The sequence below is a fragment of the Lithobates pipiens genome, unplaced genomic scaffold (genome assembly GCF_037356315.1).
Source record: "Lithobates pipiens isolate NorthernLeopardFrog02 unplaced genomic scaffold, aLitPip1_a1.2 Scaffold_16, whole genome shotgun sequence".
In the NCBI taxonomy this organism is placed as follows: Eukaryota; Metazoa; Chordata; class Amphibia; order Anura; family Ranidae; genus Lithobates; species Lithobates pipiens.
The window spans coordinates 429,856,315-429,879,610 of NW_027507748.1; the positions used below are offsets into that span (position 1 = coordinate 429,856,315).

A 23,296-nucleotide genomic window follows, 5' to 3' on the forward strand; every position below is an offset into this window, starting at 1 on the left:
TTTGATTACTATTATGCAAATGTTAACCAGCTGCCATTTTGTCTAATATTATTGACCTGATAATGTGACTGTTGGTCTCACTTGCTGATAGTGAGGCACTGAAGATGGAAGGTGGTAATGTGGCCAAGATTTTGTAATGGTTAAAATTGCTCACCATACATACATGCATTTATTGCCAAACCGCTAGGCAAAAAAGAGCATTCTTGCAGTTGTTTTCCCCTGTGGCAGTAGGTGCAGTAGCAGGATCCTGAAGGCTTTATAACCTCTGCCAGGATCTGTTCTAGCTCCCTAGCTTAAGAGGTCATTGCCTTTTCTCCATCACCATCCCCTCCTAAGAACATCAGAATACTCTGAAAAAAAAAAAAAGGGACAAAAGTTTGCTGTAGCTCCCCCTAGTCCCATTCTACATCTTCCATTTTGTGATGTCACAAGCACTTTGTGAGATTGGAGGGAAGCGATATAGGAATGTAATATAAAAGTATAATTTCAGAGCGAACGGGTTTGTTTGCTTATAGGTTGAAAAGTGGCAGCAAAATGTATACTTAAATGGGTTCTATTTTCAACAAGTATAGTTCTACTAATGTGCAAGCACCTGGATGGGCCAGGTGCTTGCAGTACTTTAGTAGTTTTGGAACATTTCAGGTTGGCTATAACTGTGTACTATTTGCAGCATAAAAATACTAAGGTTTGCAGTCAGATTTAAGTAATTTTAGCTAAACATATTTTCCTCTATGAAGCTTTTGTAGTTGCTACATTCCTGGTTTGCCATGATGACTTACGGCCTCATACATTGGTAAAACTAATTTATACAGGGTTATTTACCACTAAATATTAAAATAACTTACAAAATAAAATGCCTGCCACAGCAGATAACAAATAAAGGTTCTGAAATAACGTGCATCTTTGGTTTTCTCTAGGATTTCAGCAGCAGAACTCTGTACGTGGTCTGTCCAGTGACCTTAACCATTACAAGGAGCTCCAACTCTATTAGAGTTTCCATTTATGTTTCTATACGGAGAAAGAGGATTGAGACAACTTGTACTGCAATAGTGAGCTTTGATGCAATAAGAAAGCAAACTATTACCTGCTGAGGGAAGATCCCACCAACTGAGAGGTAAAAACAATGCTAATTAAAATAGTTTGGGTGGACTGTCCTTTAATTTTACTCTTCTTTGCAAGCCAGCATGGATTACAATTTACTAATCGTACTTTGTACAAATAAACTAACTTGTGACTGGAAAGGCTCATTGAGTACAGCTGAAATGGGGCAGCCTTCTGTTAGTAAGAACATCAGTTCCTGTACTCTCATTGTAAGCTGTAGTAGAGTAGGTTTTACTCATAGCAACAAAAAAGTGGCGGTTCACAGCAATTTAAGTTTGGGACAAAACATACTACATTTCAAATGTACTGAGCAGTACAGGCCCATCTCAGAAATACATGAAGTATTCTATAACAAGACCAACAAATCTGTAGTGTATATGTCGTGTAGGAGGTACCTTGACAACTGTAAACAATGGGACAAAAGACTTATCACTTTCGTACATAAAGCCTGGTACACACTAGGAGCCCTTTTTTTGTTCAACCCAGGGGTTTGAACGAAAAAAAAGAAACTGTCAGCGCCCGGTCAGAGCCGCTGTACTAACTTTGCAAAGTTAGTATAGTGATCTCCCCAGCAGAGTTGTTGTGTTCTGTCACAGAGATCAGAGATCAGAGATGCGCCGCCCCCCCCGCCAGAACACTCCGCTCAGCGTTCTCCACCATTTGCTGAGAGCGCTGAGGGTGGCATACACACAGGCAAAATGTCAGACGGTTTTTTGAACTGCCCAATGTCTCCCGACATTCGGCGCCTGTGCAGGGGCTTTAGGACCAATGTGAATAGGCAGCCAGACCTCACCTGCAGAAAATAGGACCACGTTCAAGCATGTCATTACATAAGTTAGAATGTTAAAATTAAGAGGGTCTAGAATTGTGATAGTAGGTCTTTGCCTGGAACTGTCCATAAAAACACATGGTCAGCCAAAAAGCCCACCACTGTGATAATCTGAATGTTGGCAATAACGAATAAGCATATTGTGGGGTACTGATATGATGCCACAAATAAGGTATATCCTTAAAGTATACAGTAGGAAAAAAAAAAAAAAAAAAAAATATATATATATATATATATATATATATTTATATTATAAATAAAACACACAAGGGACAACTGAAGGCAACACTTTGATGTGCCAAAAGATAGCTAACGGTAACAACTTGACACCTGCGTATTAATTGAATGTTAACGTTTATCAATGTTGACAGAAATGCACTCCTTTACTTGGTGCCCTTATGTGTAAGAACAGGTGACACCAGTTCAATGAACCTGCAGGTGAACCAGTATTGCCATTCCATTGCTATAAAATGGATCATTGATACAATTATTCAATTAAAGAGAAAACTCCTTTCAAGTACCTAAAACATTGAAGCAGCTTGCTTTATAAGAACCCTTCAAGAATTAATTTAGTTTTTTTTTTCCCATTTTAGCAAAACAACTGATGGCACTGTTAATTAAAATTCTACACCCAACTGTGAGAAATACATTAAGAACCATAACAAAAACAATTATGTATGCAAGAACTTTAAATATAAACAAGCCTGGAAATGTAAAGGCACAATTAATGTTTAAGTGACTTAGAATTGACAATTTATAACAAAACTCACTTATAATTGTCTGTGCTGGATTTGAAAACTACCAGTTATTTTAACTTAACATTCAGCAATTACAGTTTCATCAAAAAATATCTGTACAAATTTCCCTGTTCAGTCATTCAAAATGTTATAAGAAGAATTCCCGAGGATTTTTATTACTATGAATCTCTAAGTGCAAATATGTCCTCAGAAGTCCGGTCACAGCAATGACGGAGGTTAGTATTCCCTTCATTGTCATCATATTGAGAAAGATTTCCTCTGTACACTCATGGTAAAAGTAGGTCTCAGTAGCATAACCTTCACATAAATTAGATTGCAGGCCATTCAACGGAAAAGTCTTATGCCAGCTGGTACAGCAGTTGAGCAGCAGGAAGAGAGTGTCAAATAAAATAAAGATAGATGGAAAGTATTCTGGGACAGGTGGAAATTTCACTAAAATATTTCCTCTTGTTGGCAAGCTAAGACTCTAAAATCAGCACCAACACTTGATTTGCAGAAATCAATTATTTGTCAAGCCCTAGGAAAAGAAAAAAAATATACATTAGTTAAAAACAATACCCAACTATAAAATCAATTACAAAACTACAGGTAAAATGTTTAAAAATAGCAGGGACACAAAAAAGATAAACCCTCTTGACATTTCCGATGTATTGCTGGATGGACAATCAGCCGCTGAAAAATTGTGGCTTGATATGACTGACCATCTTCTGAAAATGTTAGATACTTTTAGAGTTACAACTATTAGGATCAAGACCTCTGCCCTAATCTGCTGTATACCTGTTTTGGTTAGTGACTCCAAAGTATGACAGGGGTGCTAAAGTAAAACTTTAGTATTTTTGGCCATCTATACTTATTATTCTTCACTGGTGACCTACCAGGAAGCGTGATGGTAAAACGAAAATTTTTTACCAGACGAGGAATACTTGTTCAGGTGACAACTTTCTAAAGCTGGATACACCTTAGAGCTGCACGATTAATCGTTAAGAATCGCGATTTTTACCCCCTTGTGATCTTGGCAAAGTATTTCCCGATTCTTTCTATGCAGAGAATTCTCTCTGCTCTGCTGAAGCAGACAGCTATCAAAAGAAAGGGAAAAAAAATGGGCAGTCTTCCAAGAATTACATCATTCTTTAGCAGTGGAACTTAAGTATAAACAACTTGTCCTTTAGTGTCCTTTTGGGCCGGTTCACACAGCGAGCCGCGGCGAGGCGTCTCCGACTTACCTCGCCGCGACTTGCAGAGGACTTCTGCATAGAAGTCAATGCAAGTCGCCCCCGAAGTCGCCCCGAAGTAGTACAGGAACCTTTTTTCTGAGTCGGAGCGACTCGAGTCGCTCCTCTCAGAACGGTTCCATAGTACTGAATGGGGGCGACTTGCGGGAGCGAGGCGAGCCGTGTCGCCTCGCCTCGCGTCGCAGTGTGAACCGGCCCTTAGTGTATAAATGAGGAAGTTTAACCACTTAAATACTAAACCCTTTTCTGACATTTGTTGGTTTCAAGTTAAAATCATTTTTTTGCTAGAAAATTACTTAGAACCCCCCCCCCCCCCCCCATTATATATATATATACACATATATACATACATACATACATACATATACATATATATATATATATATATATATATACACACATACATATACACACACACACACACACACACACACACACATATAAAAAATATTAAAGAGGAAGTAAACCCTTCCAAACAACTTGGACCTATAGGTAAGCCTAGATTAAGGCTTACCTGTAGGTCCAAGCAATATCTCCTAAACCTATATGGTTTAGGAGATATTTGCCCGAAAATGGGCACCGCTGTCTACGGCGCATGCGCCGTAGACAGCGGCGCGCAGGCGCACTAAATGCGACAAATCCAAGAATGGATTTTCCCAATTTGTCGACTCCCGTGCGCATGCGCGGGAGTGACGTCATCGCGGCTTCGCCGTATGGCAGCGGCGGAGCTGCGAGACGCGACTCCCGTGCGCATGCGCGGGAGTGACGTCATCGCGGCTGCGCCGCTGTGATTCGTCGGAGCTGCGAGACGCCACCAGCAACATGGATGCGGCGGACTACAGGGGACAGCGGCGACTTCGCTGGCTCCTGTGTCAGGTAAGTGACACATAATGAGCTACTATGCGATGCATAGTAGTCCATTATGCTTTACCTTTGCAGGGAAAAAAAGAGGAAGTAAACCCATCAGGGTTTACTTCCTCTTTAAAGCGGAAGTAAACCCTGATGAGTTTACTTCTTCTTTCATTCCCTGCAAAGGTATCGCATAGTAGTCCATTATGTGTCGCTTACCCGACACAGGAGCCAGCGAAGTCCCCGCTGTCCCCTGTAGTCCGGCGCATCCATCTTCTCGGTGGGGTCTCGCAGCTCCGCCGCTGTCATTCGGCGAAGCCGCGATGACGTCACTCCCACGCATGCGCACAGGAGCCGACACACACGGCAGCTCCGTCGTTGGAAATGCTGCGCTCAGTGCGCCGTAGACAGCGGTGCTTGTCTTCGGGCAAATATCTCCTAAACTGTATAGGTTTAGGAGATATTTCTTGGACCTACAGGTAAGCCTTAATCTACGCTTACCTGTAGGTCAAAGTGTGTTGTAAGGGTTTACAACCACTTTAAATATTGCAACAATATAAAATATTGCAACAACCATTTTATTTTCTAGGGTCTCTACTATGTGTATTATATATATATATATATATATATATATATATATATATATATATATATATATATATATATATAGAGACCCTAGAAAATAAAATGGTGGTTTTTGCAATATTTTATGTCACACTGTATTTGCGCATTTGCGCAGCAGTTCTTCAAATGCAATTTTTGGGGGAAAAAAAAAAATGACACTTAAATGAATAATAAAAAAAAATAACCAGTAAAGTTAGTCTAATTTTTTTTTGTATAATGCGAAAGATTTTACGCCGTGAGAATCGCGATCTTTTTATAAATTGCGATTCTCATTTTGGCCAGAATCATGCAGCTCTAATACACACTATACAAATTTTTCTTTCTAGACTTTTTCCTTTAGATTTACCAAAACTATATAATATGATGTCAAACCTCAACAATTTCAATTTGTATGCAATCAGGCAGGCCATTGTACTACATGGTTTTGGTAAACCTAAGAGGAAATCAAACAAAAGTTGTATAGTGTGTATCTTTAAAGAGGATTGCCCTCACTTTAGAGCGATTTCTTGTCACTTCCTCATGTGCGTCTAAAACAGGAAGGAATAGGAAATATCCCTATTGAAAGTATATAGATATATCTTCTATATCTATGCTATCCAAAAAGAAAAAAAAAAAAAATTCTGGTTTTGGACATACTTTAAAGATCAGCATTACACACGGGAAAACTGCATTTTAAAAAAGGATTTAGAAATAGCAGCATAATGTTTTCTCTCATGACACATTTATAAGCTGCAACAGGCAGAAATGTCCTCTGGGCTCCTGTGGATATTGAAGAAGCTGAAAAATTCTTATTCTTTATACAAATATGAAAGGAGAGATGATAACTTGACATAGACCCACCATTGCAATGTTACTAAACCCAGAGAATATGGAAATGCAATTACGGTATTTTACTAAATATAAACTGCTAAATACCTTTACACATCAGCATTATATAGCAGTCTTATGGACTTCTATTAGAGTGTGTTTAAAGCTTGTAGGAGGAGTTTTCATTCTACTCTGACTGTCCTGTGAGGCTGCAGGACAACTGACCCTCTATCTGGACAGTGCTGATTGGCCCTATGCCAATCACACAACCCTCCCAAGAAAAAAAAAAAAAAATCTCTTTAGCAATGCACTCCAAACTGAGCATGTGCAGAGTGCCCCCCTAAAGCTCTGTACTCAGCAGATAGATTGGGGACAGTAAAAGAAGGGGAGGATCAGAGAAGACAGGATCAAACACACAATTTTACACAATGCAGAGGATTAACCACTTAAATTCCACCATGCTTTACTACATATACAGACTGATTTTACTGTTGTGGGTTTAGTAGCATTTTACAACAGGGCACAGCTTTCAGATTATGTTCAGCACAATGGCAGGCACATCCACCTGGAGGGTAATCAGACTGGAGATTGTTGAGCACTTTTATGGACTGTGTGTACCACTGATTATGGGCTCTTAAAGGGGTAGTAAACTGAAATAAAAAAAGTCTCGTCTCTGAAAATGAAGGTCATAATGTGCTAATGTGTCTTTCATAATGTGCATCGCATACTAGCACATTACGAAAGACTGACCTGAAAACAAAGCCCTCCTGACAGGGCTTCCATTTTCATCTGCTGTTCCTCCCAGTTTCCCAGGCACATGTGCACAGGAGTCATGATCGTGGCACGGTACTCTCGATGGATGGCACGCTGTCCTTTGAGACATTGTATGCACATTGTGCATACGATGGTGACATCAACGGTGCTGCTAAACTAAATATCTCAAAATGGTGCAGGTTTAGGAGATATTTACTGTACCTACAGGTAAGCCTTAGTAGATCTCTAGATATAAAGTAAAAAAAAAAAGCCTTTACTGCCACTTTACGCAAATGTCTTTCAATTAATTGCCCAACTTTATTATTCAAGGACCACTTATAGATAATGTTTTCCATGTTGTCAGGCAATGAATAGGAGAAATCTAAAGCCACCACACAAATTTTTATGAAGTGGAAATACAGACATTGCTGATCTCATTTTGAAAAAGCTAGCTGGGCCAGAAAAAAAAATATATATAATCGAATATATTACAGACTAATATTTGTTACAGACTTGTGATTCATATAACTGAAGCTAGAAAGTCACCATAACAGCAAAGAAACTGGAGTTTTCAGAAGACACCTTCGGAAATCATCTTGTTTCTCCCATAGACCATGGAGACCAATTTGACAAAGAAAATATGCTTGGTCCATAGATAAAGCTGTATTTTTGTGACACATTTAGAGGCATAAATAAATAAAAAATTACTGTAAGATCATTAAGGGGTTAAGGAAAAGTCAGAGTGGTGCAGTGCAGGCATTGGACAGTGACCTGGGCTATTGGATGTCACGTCTTCTAGAGAGGACAGCGCAAAATCCCTTGACACTATTAGCAGATCACAAGATGACCAGGCCCCCAGGACCACTGCCCTTGCGCTTATGATCTGCAAAATTAGAGTAAAGTGAGAGACTGCCCACAAAATTACTCACAATCTCACTGCCAAAGCAGAAAGGGTTAATGGTGTCTAATACCCGGTCACTGATAAGGCAGCAGGGAAACCAGGTACCATCCTATGAATTGTAGAACTGCTGCATCTGCAAAGGATATTGCAGCATCTACACAAAACCATAGAGAGAGTCGGCAAGGAGCAGAAGGGCACAGAGCCTGCGCAGCTGCGGAAGGCACACCTCTTAAATAACAAATTCAAAATCTGGCACAGCCCCATTATCTCTACTAAACAGGTGACTGAAATGTATCATGTCTGGTTCCTAGTGGATTAACCCACTAGAAGAGAATCAAAAACCTGTCTGCACCAAGTAGGTTCCCTGTAAAAACAAAGGCCCTACTCAGTGCAGCTGAGGTCCAGCAAGGGCCCTTTCTTCTCTCCAGGCATATCAGGTAAGAAAAAGCTGTACTGCAGTCCAGTTACTCTTACGGGTCCCATCCCCCACCCCTAAGCTGTGACTGGACAGTGAAGGGAGAAGCCGCAAACTGATGAGCTCATCTTTCTGTCATTGCACTCTTCTCCTGTCTACGTAATCTTGGACTTACAGCAAAACTGATTTGGTTCTCCTGCTTCCTGCCCTCAGTTAAAGCTTTACTGGACTGCAAGAGTCCGATATTAAAATGATATTCAGATACTTACACTACTTGCATGTAATTAAGAATTTATTAACAGATAGAGCGCTACATAATTTGTGTGTTTTTTTATTTCTGCATGGATTTTAGTTTTAATTAAAATAATTCCTGCATGTACTAATAATGTCTTTAAGGAATATTTAAATTGCCAGTATATAAAATTTGAATCAAAAACAGTAAACAATTAAGTGCATTTCTTTGTATATACAGAAGGTAAAGTCTACATCAAGCAATATCTCAGTCTTTTTTGATAAGGGAATCTTATGCACCATTCTTAGAGGTGATTTGCTTAGGAAATAAATCAGAGTTAAGCAAAGGGCAGTCCACGATTTAAATGAGGAGTTGCTGAAACCATTATTAAACATTTGAACATTTTTAAATCATTTTCCTGCCAACAGGTGGGTAGCGAATACACAGTCAGTGCTTGACAAGGTTTTATATTGTTCTTTGGACCGTTATGTGCAATAAACCATGGGTACCAACTGCTACTTAACCCACTTGTCACCCACCATATAGCAAAATGATGGCGGCAAAGTGGTTTCAATATCCTGACTGGATGTCATATGACGTTGCCAGCATACTAAGCCGTTGCATGCCCCCGGGGGGCACGCATTGTGGGTGATCGTTGTTGCCGTGTGGCAGTCTGACACACCACAACTCCGATCTAGGTAAAGAGTCTCTGACGGAGACTCTCTACCACATGATCAGCTGTGCCCAATCATGGCTGATAACGATGTAAACAGGAAGATCCATTGATCTGCTTTTCCTCGCTCACGTCTATCACATGCGAGTAGAAGAGAGCTGATTGGCTGCTCCTCTGACGGGAGGGGGATCTGTGCTGATCGATTATCAGTGCAGCCCCCCCCCCCCCCCATGGATGCCCAAACTGGACCATGAGGGACACCACTAGGACCACCAGGGATGTCACCAGCAGGTATGCCACCCTAGACCACCAGGGATGCCAATCAGTGCCTACAATGGATGCCAGTGTCCACAATGGGCATCACTGATTGGCAGGTATTGTTTGGCACTGATTGGCATCCATCAGTACCATACATTCAGTATCAGTGCCAACTATGTGTACCCATCAGTGCTGCATATCAGTGCCACCTATCAGTGCACATCAACAGTGCCCATCAGTGCTGCCTTATCAGTACCAGTCAGTGCCAGTCAGTGCAGCCCCATCAGTGAAGGAGAAAACTTATTTACAAAGTTTTGTAACCGAAACAAAAAACATTTTTTTTCAAAATTTTCGGTCTTTTTTTATTTTTTTATTTGTTTAGCAGAAAATACAAATCCCAGAGGTGATCAAATACCCCCAAAAGAAAGCTCTATTTGTGGGAACAAAATTATAAAAATTTAGTTTGGGTACAGTGTAGCATGACCACACAATTGTTATTCAAAGTGCGACAGCTCTGAAAGTTGAAAATTGGTTGGGGCAGGAAGGTGTATAAGTGCCCTGTATTGAAGTGGTTAACATAGTTTAGACCAGAGCAAATGTTACTGGTAAAACGGATTTACTTTACACAGCTAAATACATATGTGAACTGTTCCGTCTGACAAAACAATAGGATTTTTTTAAAAACAGCTTACCTGTAAAATCCTTTTCTTTGATGTACATCAGGGGACACAGTGCCATAGTAATAACTATGTGGGTTATATCGGACTATCAGGTGCTGGACACTGGCACACCCCTTAAGGCGTGAACTTCCCCCATATAACCCCTCCCATTACTGGGAGTCCTCAGTTTTATAGCCAAGCAATCAAAGTGTATAAGAAGAAGGGAGGGACCTCTGTGTCCCCTGATGTACATCAAAGAAAAGGATTTTACAGGTAAGCTGTTTTAAAAACCTATTTTCTTTTCTTACATCAGGGGACACAGCACCATAGTAATAACTATGTGGGATGTCCCATAGCAATGGCAACTGAAGGGGGGGGGGGAGAGAGACAGAATCAAGGAGGCAGGAGGCCAGAGGACTCATACTGCAGCCTGCAGTATATGCTGTGCCCAAAGGCAATCTCTTCATGACCTTTAATATCGATTTGAAAAAATAAATAAATAAATAAAATCGGATAAACATCTGAACCAAAGCCCAATGTTGCGGTCTTACAGATCTGAGCCATAGAGGCCTGATGATGCATCACCCAAGAGGCACTAATCGCCCTGGATGAGTGTTCTTTTAATATGAGAAGGAAGAATTTTCTTCTTTAAGCTGAAGCTTGATCAATCACTTGACAAACCCATCTGGAAAATAGTGGATCTTGACGCTGCCTGTCCATATCTTGGACCCTCTGGCAGAACAAACAAAACCTGTGTTTTGCGAACCTGAGCGGTCGCCCTTAAATAGATTCTGATCTACATCAAGAGACTGTAGTGCTTTCTCTTCCCCAGATTAAGGCTTCTGGGGAGAAAAGGAAGAATAATATCTTGGTTTAAATGAAAACCTGTTACCACTTTTGGTGAGAGTTCAGGATGAGGACATCAAATCACCTTGTCCATATACATGATGAAATATTGCTCTTACAAGACAGAGCCGTTAGTTCCAATACTAGCAGAAGAAATGGCAAGCAAAAGATGATCTTTCTTGTCAAAGAACCAAGAGAATTTCTCGTAAGGTTCAAACGGCTGATTTAATAAAGCTGACATGACCAATCTTAAATCCTAAGGATTTAGAGGTGCCTTGATAAGGGTAATAAACCGTGTTACCCCCTGAATAAGCTACACACCAAGAGTGGGAAGCAAGAGGCCGTAGGAAAAGACATCGACCTGGATCTGGCTCTTGATAAAAGTCAAGGCCAGCTTCATTTCAGATCCCATATGCAGGAATCCTGCCTATTGACATAGATCCATACCAAGAAACCTAAGCCTTCCAGATTCTATAGTAAGTGACTCTGGAAGCCGGCTTCCTCGCATTAGACAAAGTAGACACTACTGAAGCAGATCACCATAATCTTTTATTTAATTTAGTGGGATTCAACAGTCAAACCTGTTAAACTCCTTGTCCATAAAGTAGGATGAAATACCAGACCCTGTGCCTGAAGGTCTGGCTATAATGACACAGTCCAAGGACTTCAACTGCCCTCCTTATGATCTCGATAAATTCAGATCTTCTGGGACCCGCTGGGGGAATCACCTCCTTTTTGTTCCTGCTTAATCCTGCGGAGAAGGTGTGGAAGTAGCAGAACTGGAGGAAATGCAAGTAGTACGCCTAAAATATTAAAATTGCCGATAGGCAAAGAGTGTTTTGTTCTGCAAAAGCTAGAACATTATTCACCTCCCTTTTTTTTTTTCTTTGATGTAAGCCACCACCGTGGCTCTGTCAAACTGAATGCTGTCAGGACAGTCCTGTAATCTGACCTCCAAGATTCTATGGCCAGATGTACTGCCTGAAACTTCCAACAAAGTTGATAAGCAAGGTCCTCTCCCCTGGACAGAATCTTCTTCCAGGGCTGCTCCCCAGGCTGGCATCTGTTGTTAACACCTTGTAGGATAAAGATTTTCACTCCTGCTGGACAACAACCACCAATTTAGGCTCTGACCTATCGGAAGCCAAGCATATTGCAAACAAACAAATCCTGAATCTTCTTTATTCCAGACCAAAAGGATGGTGTCTTGAAGCAGTCTTTGAATAAAACTGCACGTAAGGGACGGCCTTAAAGGAGGCCACCATTTCCCCTAAAAATCATCTCCTGCAGCCAAAATGAAGAATCCAACCTAGAGATTTCAGCTATCTCTAGCTGAGATCAGACTCTGGCTTTAGACCTGAGACTGAATGATCTATTCAAAGCAGATATTCTAATAGGCTAGGACCGCTATGCCTTGAGCCTTTAACCTGGCTAAAGGAGGTGTCAGAATCTTTCAGAACACTCGTAGTGCTGTGGCTAAGCCGAATGGCAGTGCCACGATTGATAAAATAATTTTATATTTCAAACCGCAGAGATTTCTGGTAAGCGGGAAACTTTGGCACATGGAGATATGAAACGCCCCTCCTTGCAGGATGGACACAGCTGATCGAATTATGAAAGGATCGGATGTTTAAGTGCCAATTCAGATCTCCGAGATCTAGAGTGGGTCTTGCCTCTCTGCTTGGCTCTGGGACCCTAAAAAGTTTGAGCCAAAAAGCCCTGTTCCTGTAGGGAATCTCTGGTATCACTGACTGGGATAACAGCTGATCGAGAGACCAGAAAGAGACACTTCTCCTTTCTCTTTCTTTCTCCTCTTTTTTTTTTTTCCTTTTTTCTCTGGAACCTTAGGAGCATTCTTTGAGGAGACGGACACTCTTGAATAAGACTGCCGCATCAGCAGCCCCAAGGACCCCACAGGCAGCACCCAAACAGGACCCGAACCCTCGGATCGAAAGCCGACTGGGCCATCCGGGCTCTTGAAACTCTAGATGTAACCTAGAGAAAAAAAAATTGCAGCAATCGCTCTGCTCTTAGCATTGTTCCTGCCAGACTTTGGGAATTGCAGGACCTTTCCCCTTACTCAAAGTGGGGGTGCTCCTTCATGAGGCCTTCGAATTCTGCTTCATGGGCTTTCTGCCCCCAAGATCCTGGTGCTGCCCCTGAACTTTCTCCTGAACCTGACGATTGAGATTGTCGAGACTGCCTAAAGGCAGATACCCCAGGCATAGGAGAGGCTGCATGATTAAAGGAGAACTGTTTTTTACCTACTTTTACTGCCTTTTGGATGTACTTATCCACTCTAAATAGTCGTACCCCCCAGGAAGGGACACAGACTGGCTAAGGGTTTTCACCTGGTGCTTTAGCTGACCAATATCTCAGCCACGGACCTAGTCCAAGTATAAGCCATAGGGCTTAAATGATCGAGTCCTTCATAGCATCTGTGAGACACCAGCCCCTTGCCGGGCCTGCGGATCAGGCAGAACTTTCAGGTATCTCACCCCTGTTCCTTGACCCTTGGAGTCCACACTCCAATGCATTGGCGCGACTCAAAATGTGCTCCACCACAATAGTGCAGCAGACATTAAGGGGTTAATGGACAGCCACTCCAATTGCAGCCAGAACTGCAAAAGACATCTTGTCTTTAAAAGGAAAATCCAACCTTAACTTGCTGGATCCTTTAACATCAGTGCATTATTCACTGGACAAGCGAGACTCTGCTCACTGAGGTGTTTGCAGCATTAATAGTTGGAACCCCCCCCCCCCCCCACTTCTTTCATAAAAATGTTCCCATTCAGAATACATAGTTATGCATTTTTAGTGCTTTTTGCATCTTGCAGATTTGTACTACAGAACTTGTTCAATAGGACACCATGTTAAATGGACTCCCAGGTGGGGGAGGTTCAAATTAACCCAATTAGAGGTAGATACCTCAAGAGCCTATGGCAGGCAACAAAAGGGTCAAGTAAGGGAGTAGACTAACACCTGACTTGTGCGGCTACTCCCTCCCTGTTAGGATCCTCTGAAGAGGAAAATAAGTGTCTTCCAATATTTGGAAAGATCTACCTGATCTCCAGCCTCCTGCACCTCAACAAAAGGGCCCAAAGGACTAGATGGGAATCTGCTATGTTTAGTCCCAATATGGAGAGACATCATAGCAATCTTTTAATGGTAGGAGAAAAACTTGTCTGTATGAAATACAGGGAGAGAAGTGTTCTACCCTTGACTGCTTCATCTGACTGGCCATATTTTTCTTTTTACATCTTAGGGGAGGAAGACAGACATTCTTTTGGAAGGGTTTTTAGTTTGTTGTATACCATTAACCCCTTAGAACCCTTAGAGGGGTTCCTGGTCCCTTTATCACCCATAGCTTACAGTACAAAGCAGAGGCAGTACCAGCAAAAGAATGTTACACTTGCTAGGCTATAGTACAGTACAATAACTGCTATTAATCCTAGCTATACAGTACAATGTTGTAAACAAAAGGGAGATGCCTGTGTCACCAAACCTAACCAGCAACCACTCTGCTCTGTCCCTCCACCGCCATACTTGAGCTTTTCCTGTATAGCTTAAAATATTTCCTCCACGCGTGGCCGGCATCTGACGCCGTTTAGCCACGCCCCCCCGCACAAAAACGGCCCTTCCAACTAGGGAAGTGTATGAGTGCTGGCAACATGGCGGTCTGGTTTTTTTTTTCATTTTTTTAAGAAAAAAAAAAAAAAGAGGCAGCGGGCTGGCATCCAAAGGAACAAAAAATGCCACTCTGGGGCCCAGGAGGTGATCAGAAACCCCCTTCATACCTGAGGGCCTGAGCTGGCTTGAACGGAGAGGAGAGTGCCTTTCCAGCGTCAGAATGGTGAGTGTTCAATACAGCCTCCAGTGGTGACACAGACATGACATGACAACATAAATACATGGAAGGAGAGATTCCTTGCAGAAAATCTCCCCTACCTTTCCAAAGATAGGGCTTTATCAGAGATAAAAAAAAGCCCAATCTTCCCCCTTCACGGTAGGCTCCGAGACCTTGAAAGGAAACCTTCAGGAACAGGGATACACTCAGGTAATCCCGCAATCCTGGATCTGTGAGAAGACCCTGCCAGTAAACTTCTATTGGCCTTACTACCAAAAAGTACTGGATCCCATGGCCCTGCTTAAAAGCATTTGCAAGCAAAACCTTGTGTCTTTGGATGACGAGGCCCGGGTACCGTTCATTTAATCCATTACGGAGACATCAGAACGGATCCGGTCAGGATGGCTGGCTCTCAAAGGATTACTGCCCGTGGAGCTCAGTACACACATCCTTACATGTGCCCAACACCTTAGACACTGACGAAAAAACTGAGTACTCCCAGTAATGGGAGGGGTTATATGGGGGAAGTTCACGCCTTAAGAGGCGTGCCAGGGTCCAGCACCTGATAGTCCGATATAACCCACATAGTTATTACTATGGTGCTGTGTCCCCTGATGTAAGAAAAGAAATTGCCTTTAATTCAGCCACTTTTGATAATGACATAGCACACAGTCAAGGAGGTGACACCACATTCTCTTTTACAATTAATACAGAGGAGTCCCTGTTTAAGCCTGCTAATTTAGATAAAGAAGAAGGAACAGCAGCACATTAATGATGTAACCTCTGTGCCTTCCTATCCTGTAATCAAGTTCACAGTGCTTGACTGAGATCACCGAGCAATGCAAAAGAACTTAGATTATCTGACAGTTTTCCCTTTCACAGCCCGAATCCTGCTGTGCAGGGGGCTACATAAAGCTAATATAAGGATAGATGTGAAGTATTTATACTAGCTGCCTTTAAAAACACATTCAAGGATTATTTCTAAAAATACATATCCAGAATAAAGGGAGTTGTGTATATGTACCTGAACTTCAGCTTTAATCTCAAAGCTCTCAACACAATTATATGCATCTTATAAATTCATTACTGTAGCAGTAGCTCAGCAACCAAGCTTCATTTCCGATATCTGTTCCTGGGTAATAGAGTTTACTTTATCATCTCATTCAACTTCGTATCTAAATCTATGTCCCAAAAGGATTATTTTCTACTCAGAAAATATTTTAGGTTAAGCTTAATTAGCAATAATCAGTCCTAACACTTTATAAAAGGTGTAGTAATTAATACACACGTTTCCCTTTCACTAATTACAAAGAACCTGTCTTTTATATCTGAAGTAAATTGAATGTGAAGGACAACTGGTAAACTTAATTATAGCTATAACCCAGTACCTTACTAGTGGAAGAACTTAATTATATCTATGCACAATGGAATGCAGGGCATAATGATATCCTTTCATAACAGTACACTAGCTTATGGCACCCTCGTGTGGTAACTGGCTCATATTTCAGGTTCTTAAAAATTTGAAAAGCTGACAAAATATAGACAGGTACAGCTAATTTCAATGCCATATACCTGGAATTTAGAGTTTAAAAAATCCAGCAAAAGAACATGTTGACGATAGCTAAACGCATACTGGTTCATTCAATAAACACAGCACAACAAGCACGTGCAAAATGAAATACAAGTTTTTCGTTTACTGTACACAGATGAGTTAGGATACTTATTTGGTTGCTAGAGATTGCTGCACTTTGCACGTCATCTCTGTGCCACCTTAATAAATAAGTTCAACAGTTAGTCAACACTGGGATCCAAATAAGTTAATGAAAACTAACCTGTTATATACTTTGCTCCAATTAACATTACCATGCTACTCACTATATAAAAGCCCAAAGGAAGACTAGTGAAGATACTAGCTTCACCTGTAGACATCCAGAAGCAGGGGATTCCAACCAAGTCAGACAGAAGGGGAGAAAATATAAAAAATTGATCATTGGTGTTACGAATCAATTCAAATCAAAAGCAGAAAAAAATGACAGGCATTAGCAATTGATAGAATGATTATGCTTTCATTGCATAAGCCAAAGGAGCAGTGCAGACAAACTGTATATATATTGGTAAAGACAGCCATGCGATGTCAGAAACAGATTACAATAAAAGCTGTAGAAAGATCTCAAAGTGGGTCTGGTTTACAGTCTACAACAACAACAAAAAAAGTCTTCAGTCATTTGTGGAAAGTAGGTATGTATCCATCTGCTATCGCTAAGGTCTAGAGCAGAGATCTCCAAACTATGGCCCCCTCGCTGTTGCGGAACTAAACGTCCCATGGGGCATTGTAAAAGTCTGACATTTACACCCCTTTCACACTGGGGGCGTTTTGTAGGCGATATAGCTTTAAAAATAGCGCCTGCAAACAGCCCTAAAACAGCTGCTCCATTCACTCCAGTATGAAAGCCCGAGGGCTTTCACACTGGAACAGTGCGCTGGCAGGCCGTCAGAAAAAGTCCTGCTAGCAGCTTCTTTGGAGCGGGGACCAACTCACCGATCCTCCCCTTTGAAATCAATGGGGTAGTGCTGCTATGTTTTGAGGGCGGATTTAACCCCTTTTTTGGCTGCTAGCGGGGGGTTAAAACCGCCCCACTAGCAGCCGAATAGCTCCGCTAATGCGACGGTAAAGCAGCACTATGTGAAAGGGCTCTTACAAACATGATGGGAATTGTAGTTCCTGAACAACTGGAGGGGCATAGTGTGGAGACCCTTTGGTCTAGAGAATTTCAGTGGTATTTCTTCTTTTGGCGTTCAGCACCACACTGCTGAGTTTCACTACACTTGCAGCATTCTTTCTGATTCACTATAAGGGAATATGACAAACAGCAAACCCCCCCCCCCATTATGACTACACTGTATAGCACACCTGGCAAGGATCATGCTTCTGGATTCTCTAAAAGAATCTGGACTGCTGACTAAATATGTCAGTTTTGGATGGACTAAAGCCAGCCATAGATGGTTTGAATCAAGGCCGGTTCAGCAGGGACTGGCCAAGAATCAAACCATCTATGGGAAGGCTGATTGTACCCAAGTCGATCCATCGATCGACTTGGGTATAACCAGCATGCTGGATTTTTACAATATTGCCAGTGACTATAGATGTTGGAAGGGACGCTCCCCGTGCCAACTCCCCCAGCAGGAGATAACAATGGCTCCACAGGAGGGATTCCCCATCAAAACAGGATGTGGGTATCTGGATTTTGCAAAAATTTGATAATGTCCCCCACAAACCCTTAATCCACAAGCTGAGGTCTGTAGGCATGGACCATAGGGTAGGTACATGGATAGAAAATAGGCTACGAGGGCATGTCCAAAGGGTTGCGATAAATAACGTATACTCAGAATGGTCTAGAGTGGTTAGTGGGGTACTCCAAGGCTCTGTCCTGGGACCAATTCCGTTTAATTTATAATGGACTGTTTTGATCGGGGGAATCTTTTTCTATGAGGAAATTTCTTTCCTGAAACCACGGGTTGCAGGAAAGAAAAATCACCTGTATCGCCGGCTTAACTGGTTTGTATGGTTTCTCCACTAAGCATTTTTCCTCTGGCTACCAGAGAGGCTGGTACATCCAATCCTTTGTATATGATTCACATAGGACACAACCCTCTTCCTTCTACTGGTTACTGATGAAAGGACTACTTTGCCTATAAGCGGAGGCTGGCCATACAAGATATGAAAAGATATGGTGGATTTGTCCACACTGACAAATATATTGCTATTTCTGTATGATGCGCACAACCCAACCATATGTCCTTGATCCCAGAATTTATCATGTGTAGGCTCCTCTGTGGTGTAACCTAAAAATGGGACTGTATACAAGTGTATACCTCATGTATCCTTATAAAAAAAAAAAAAAAAAAAAAAAGACATCCCATTGTGGTTATGGTAAAATCAGTGTGTAGTAAACATACCACATCGAATATGCAGCACCGTTTAATGCATAACCACCAGTAAAACCTAAACTGCATTTAGAAGCATGACAAACATGGAGATATCTGCAACTAGATGGGAAAGTAGTTATATTAATATAACTCAGTGTGTATTCATGTGTGAAGGTGAACTCACTTTTGTAGAGTAATAGCCTGTCATAATGTGTGTAATATGACAGTCAATATTAACAGACATATTAATTATAAATCACAGTAGTAATAGGCGGAAGAGTGCAGATAATCAATTGTAGAAACTGTATTTGGATGTGCATACACCAGAGCGCCAGTTCACTTAAGAAAGAAAGAAAGAAAGAAAGAAAGAAAGAAAGAAAGAAAGAAAGAAAGAAAGAAAGAAAGAAAGAAAGAAAGAAAGAAAGAAAGAAAGAAAGAAAGAAAGAAAGAAAGAAAGAAAGAAAGAAAGAAAGAAAGAAAGAAAGAAAGAAAGAAAGAAAGAAAGAAAGAAAGAAAGAAAGAAAGAAAGAAAGAAAGAAAGAAAGAAAGAAAGAAAGAAAGAAAGAAAGAAAGAAAGAAAGAAAGAAAGAAAGAAAGGCTTGATTCCATGACTCAGCTAATATGTATCAGTTAAAATATAGATCTGAGCTATTATTTCTTTTTGTCTGTAAATAACATTTAAAGCAATGTGCTACACTATAGCAACAGTACTCTAGCTGCATTAGTACGTCAGGAGATACTTGGGCTTTAGAACTACTTACTAATTGTTTTTAAGTTTGATTTTTATATATCTGACATTCTTTTTATGTTCTTCTAAATTTGTTGTTGAAAAGAAAAAGACCAGCCAGTATTTAAGGGCAGCCATGTGATACAGAACTGCAATTTACGTTTACTGGTCCTTGACATACTCCGATATTACACATAAATAATAGTAAATGTAGGAATTTTTGCATTCAGCAATGAACCTGTGGTTGCCAGTTGGGCAGCACATTAAAAAGGATTATACCAGGCAATTAGAAAATGATAAAAAACATAATAAGGCTACATAAGTAATACAAATCCCTTGTGTAAGTCGATTACAGAAAAATGAGTACTATGCAAAAGTGCCCATCATTCAACATATTACTCCAATCTGTCTGGGTATTTTATGACAATTTCTGACAGATGGACCAATAGAATCAGCAAGAACTGAAGAATTTTAGATTGGGGTAAATGGGACTGGCAGTGAAATTGAGCCCTGGTGCATACTGGTCTGTCCTTATGTATGGGAACAATTTTCCTACAACTACTACTGTGAAACTCCAGCTTAGTACTACTGCTTACGCCAGGCACAGAGCACACAAAGGCCACAGTGATCCTCACTTTATTTATTTTTTCCTAATTAATGCAGCAGAGCAAAGCCCATAAACTTTCAAACAGACATCCAAGGCATGACTGTAAGGCTGCTAGTCAAAGCCTATCCTAGATGTGGGTCTTCTTTCTCCAATATTTAGCTTAGAAACAATTACAAAAATTCTCACTTATGGTCATGTTTTAGTCTACAAAATGAAGATATCTTGCTTGATATCACTTGCAAGTTGGAAAAAAACACAGCTCCCCATTAATCTGGAGCTGCAAAATATGAACCATTCATGCTGTGAAATAATGTAGGGATCTCAGCACATGCAAATATCTCAATCATTAGCTTCAATCCAATCTATGCGCCTATGGTTACTGATAATGGCTAAAACAAGGAACATCTTATCTGCTGAACTAGAACATGTGACATCCATTTAAGTGAACTGAGCCGCTCTTTTGGCTGCTAATGAACATTGTTGTATGGTGCAAGCTGCACCACTTATGAATGATTAGGACATTAAGTGCCACACTAATATATTCAAGTTTATTACAAGATTTAAATGCTGCAAAACCAAATGTTTTTAAAGGGACTATACCTCTTATCCCTCCATCATTGCTTTACAAAAATAAAACAATGACACAGTGTAGGTGGACACAAAAAACAATCTATAGTCGATACAAGTTTGCACAGGAAGCCATCATTATCTCATTTACACAGTAAGTCCTAATTACTCATCCCTACCAGTGTTGGGCTGAATACACCCCCCCCCCCCCCTTTCAGGTCTGGTATAGATTTTTTTTTTTGGTATAGATTTTTCACCCCTCCTGAACCATACCAGGCAACATGCTCAACATGTAGGGGTGCTTTGGGGTGGGGGGACTTTGCCCCCCCCACCCCAAAGCACCTTGTCCCCATGTAAACAAGGGCCGCTTCCCAACAAACCTGGGCTGTGGTGCATACCGGGTCGTGAGGTCACAAGGGGGCAAGGCCACCAGGTGATTTCCCCAGGTGGCCTTGCCCCATACCTATTTAGGAACTGCTCGGCAGAGCAGGCATTTGGCAGTCAGCCTTCCTTGTGGGCGGGCCGTTTCTTTTTGCTTTCCTTTTGGGTCTGGCGGTGCGGAAGGCATAGTAATCTCGACTATGGATCTACATCAGGGGACATTGTTTTTTTAAATAAATTGTCAAAAACTGCCTCTTGTCTATTTTTTGGGATGAATGGGTAGGGGCACAATGTACCCCATACTCATTCACATAAATATGGGGGGGGGGGGATCTGGGGTCCCCCTTATTAAGGGGGCTTCCAGATTATGATAAGCCCCCTGCCCATTGACCTCCACAACCACCGCCCAGGATTGTTGGGAAGAGGCCCTTGCCTCCATCAAAATGGGGACAAGGTGCTTTGGGGCGGGGGGGGGGGGGGCTTAGGACTTCCATTGTGTCAATATCCATGGCTTAAAATTATCCATACAAATATGAGACTAATCCATATTGAGAAAAATGAACACCGGACATGTATTAAGTGCCTTAAAAATTAAATACATAGGAAAATTCAGGCCAATTTGGAGACTGCATTTTTAAAATGGACAAAAAAACACTGTTAGGACTAGTTTACCCTTGCTTCAAAACAAGGCTTCAGACACGCTTTGTTAAAGCTCTCTGAATGCCAGTCAAAGCCCCGACACTAAATAAAATAGTTTGCTTACAGTCCTGTTTACAACTTGCCTTTGCTTTGGCTTAGTTTCAAAAATGATACCCCATGTAGCTTTAGTGGGGCTTCAAAGAGTCTTCAAAGCCTCCATAGAAGTCTATGACAAAGCTCGCTTGAAACACCACTGAAACTTTATTGAAGCACCACAGAAGCATCAAAAAAGCAAGCTTGGAATTTTTTCATTCTTTGTTTGGCTTAGTTTTTCAGTATTGTTTCTTTCTTTTTTTTTTTTTTTTTTTTTTTATATTGCACACTATATAAAAGAGTGCTTCACTGATTTTTTTTAATCAGTATTGCTTGAAGGTTTGGTGATAAACTCTTTAGTGGTAGCAGCTCCTTAGACACTATTATTTTGGTGTTGGTTCTGCAGTACTTTTTAGTTTTTGAGTAATAGTTTTGTGCAGTAGTGCGAGGACTTATACAGTAGATTACAGACAAATGAGTGCTATGTAAAAGTGCCCATCATTGAACATAGTACTTCAATCTGTCTGTAATGTTCCATCTGTCAGAAAATACCCAATCAGCAAGAACTGCAGAATTTTAGATTGGGGTAAATGGTACTGGGGGTGAAATTGAGCTCTAATGCATACTGGTCTATCCTTATGTATGGGAACAATTTTTACTGCAACAGTTACTGTGAAATTCCAGCTTAGTACTACTGCTGGTACCAGGCACAGAACACACACAGGCCACACTGACCCCCACTGTATATTTTTCTAGTTAAAGTAGCAGAGCGGAACCCATAGTAGCACAAACTCTCAGGCAGACATCCAGGGCAGGACTGTAAGGCTGCTGGTCAGAGCCTATCTTAGACTTAGATCTTCTGTCTCTATCATCTACCATATACAATATTTAAATTCTAAACAATAGTAAACATTTTTACTTATAGGTACATTAAGCAGTCATGCTATAGCCTAAAAAATTAAGATATCTTGCTTGGTATTGCTTGCAAACGGGTAAAATCAACAGCTCCCCATTAATCTGGAACTGCAAAATGAGAACTATCCATGATGTGAAATAGTGTAGAGATCTCAGCATATGCAAGTAGTGCAGTGACTTTTCACATATAGATACCGTATATACTCGAGTATAAGCCGAGATTTTCAGCCTCTTTTTTGAGGCTGAAAGTGCCCCCCTCGGCTTATACTCGAGTCATCGCTGTCTGCCCGCTCGATCAGCGTGTCGAGCAGACAGACAGCGGCCATTCTATTCAAAAGCCGCGCCTCCGGCTCCGCCTTCGCCTGTGATAGGCGGAACACTGAATTTCCCAGCAGCCTGTGTTCCGCCTATCACGGACATCGTATCATCCTCGTACTACGGACGAGGATGATACGACGTCTGTGATAGGCGGAACACAGGCTGCTGGGAAATTCAGTGTTCCGCCTATCACAGGCGAAGGCGGCGGCGCAGCTTTTGAACTTTACAATGGCCGCCGACGAAGAGGGCACGGGACAGAGGCAAGGGAAGGCACGGCACGGGACGGGACGGGACGGCGGCGGCAAGGCACGGCACGACACGGGACGGATGCAAGGAGG

At 41.4% G+C, this 23,296-nt stretch overlaps 1 protein-coding gene across 4 annotated transcripts in view; it reads right to left on the reverse strand.

Annotated features, from left to right (window-relative positions):
* Positions 1-2,267: 2,267 nt before the first annotated feature.
* The window catches only part of GK (glycerol kinase), a 118,613-nt gene continuing 97,584 nt past the window's right edge, over positions 2,268-23,296 (reverse strand). For 2 of the 4 annotated variants that reach the window (XM_077482571.1, XM_077482572.1), the window contains 2 exons: positions 16,617-16,703; positions 2,268-3,205 (listed from right to left, as the gene is read on the reverse strand). In XM_077482571.1, the coding sequence (XP_077338697.1) occupies positions 3,192-3,205; positions 16,617-16,703 (101 nt within the window). In that variant the 3' untranslated portion in view covers positions 2,268-3,191. Of the gene's footprint in view, positions 3,206-16,611; positions 16,704-23,296 lie in introns of those variants that run through there. The other 2 variants (XM_077482575.1, XM_077482574.1) reach the window with 2 other exon arrangements.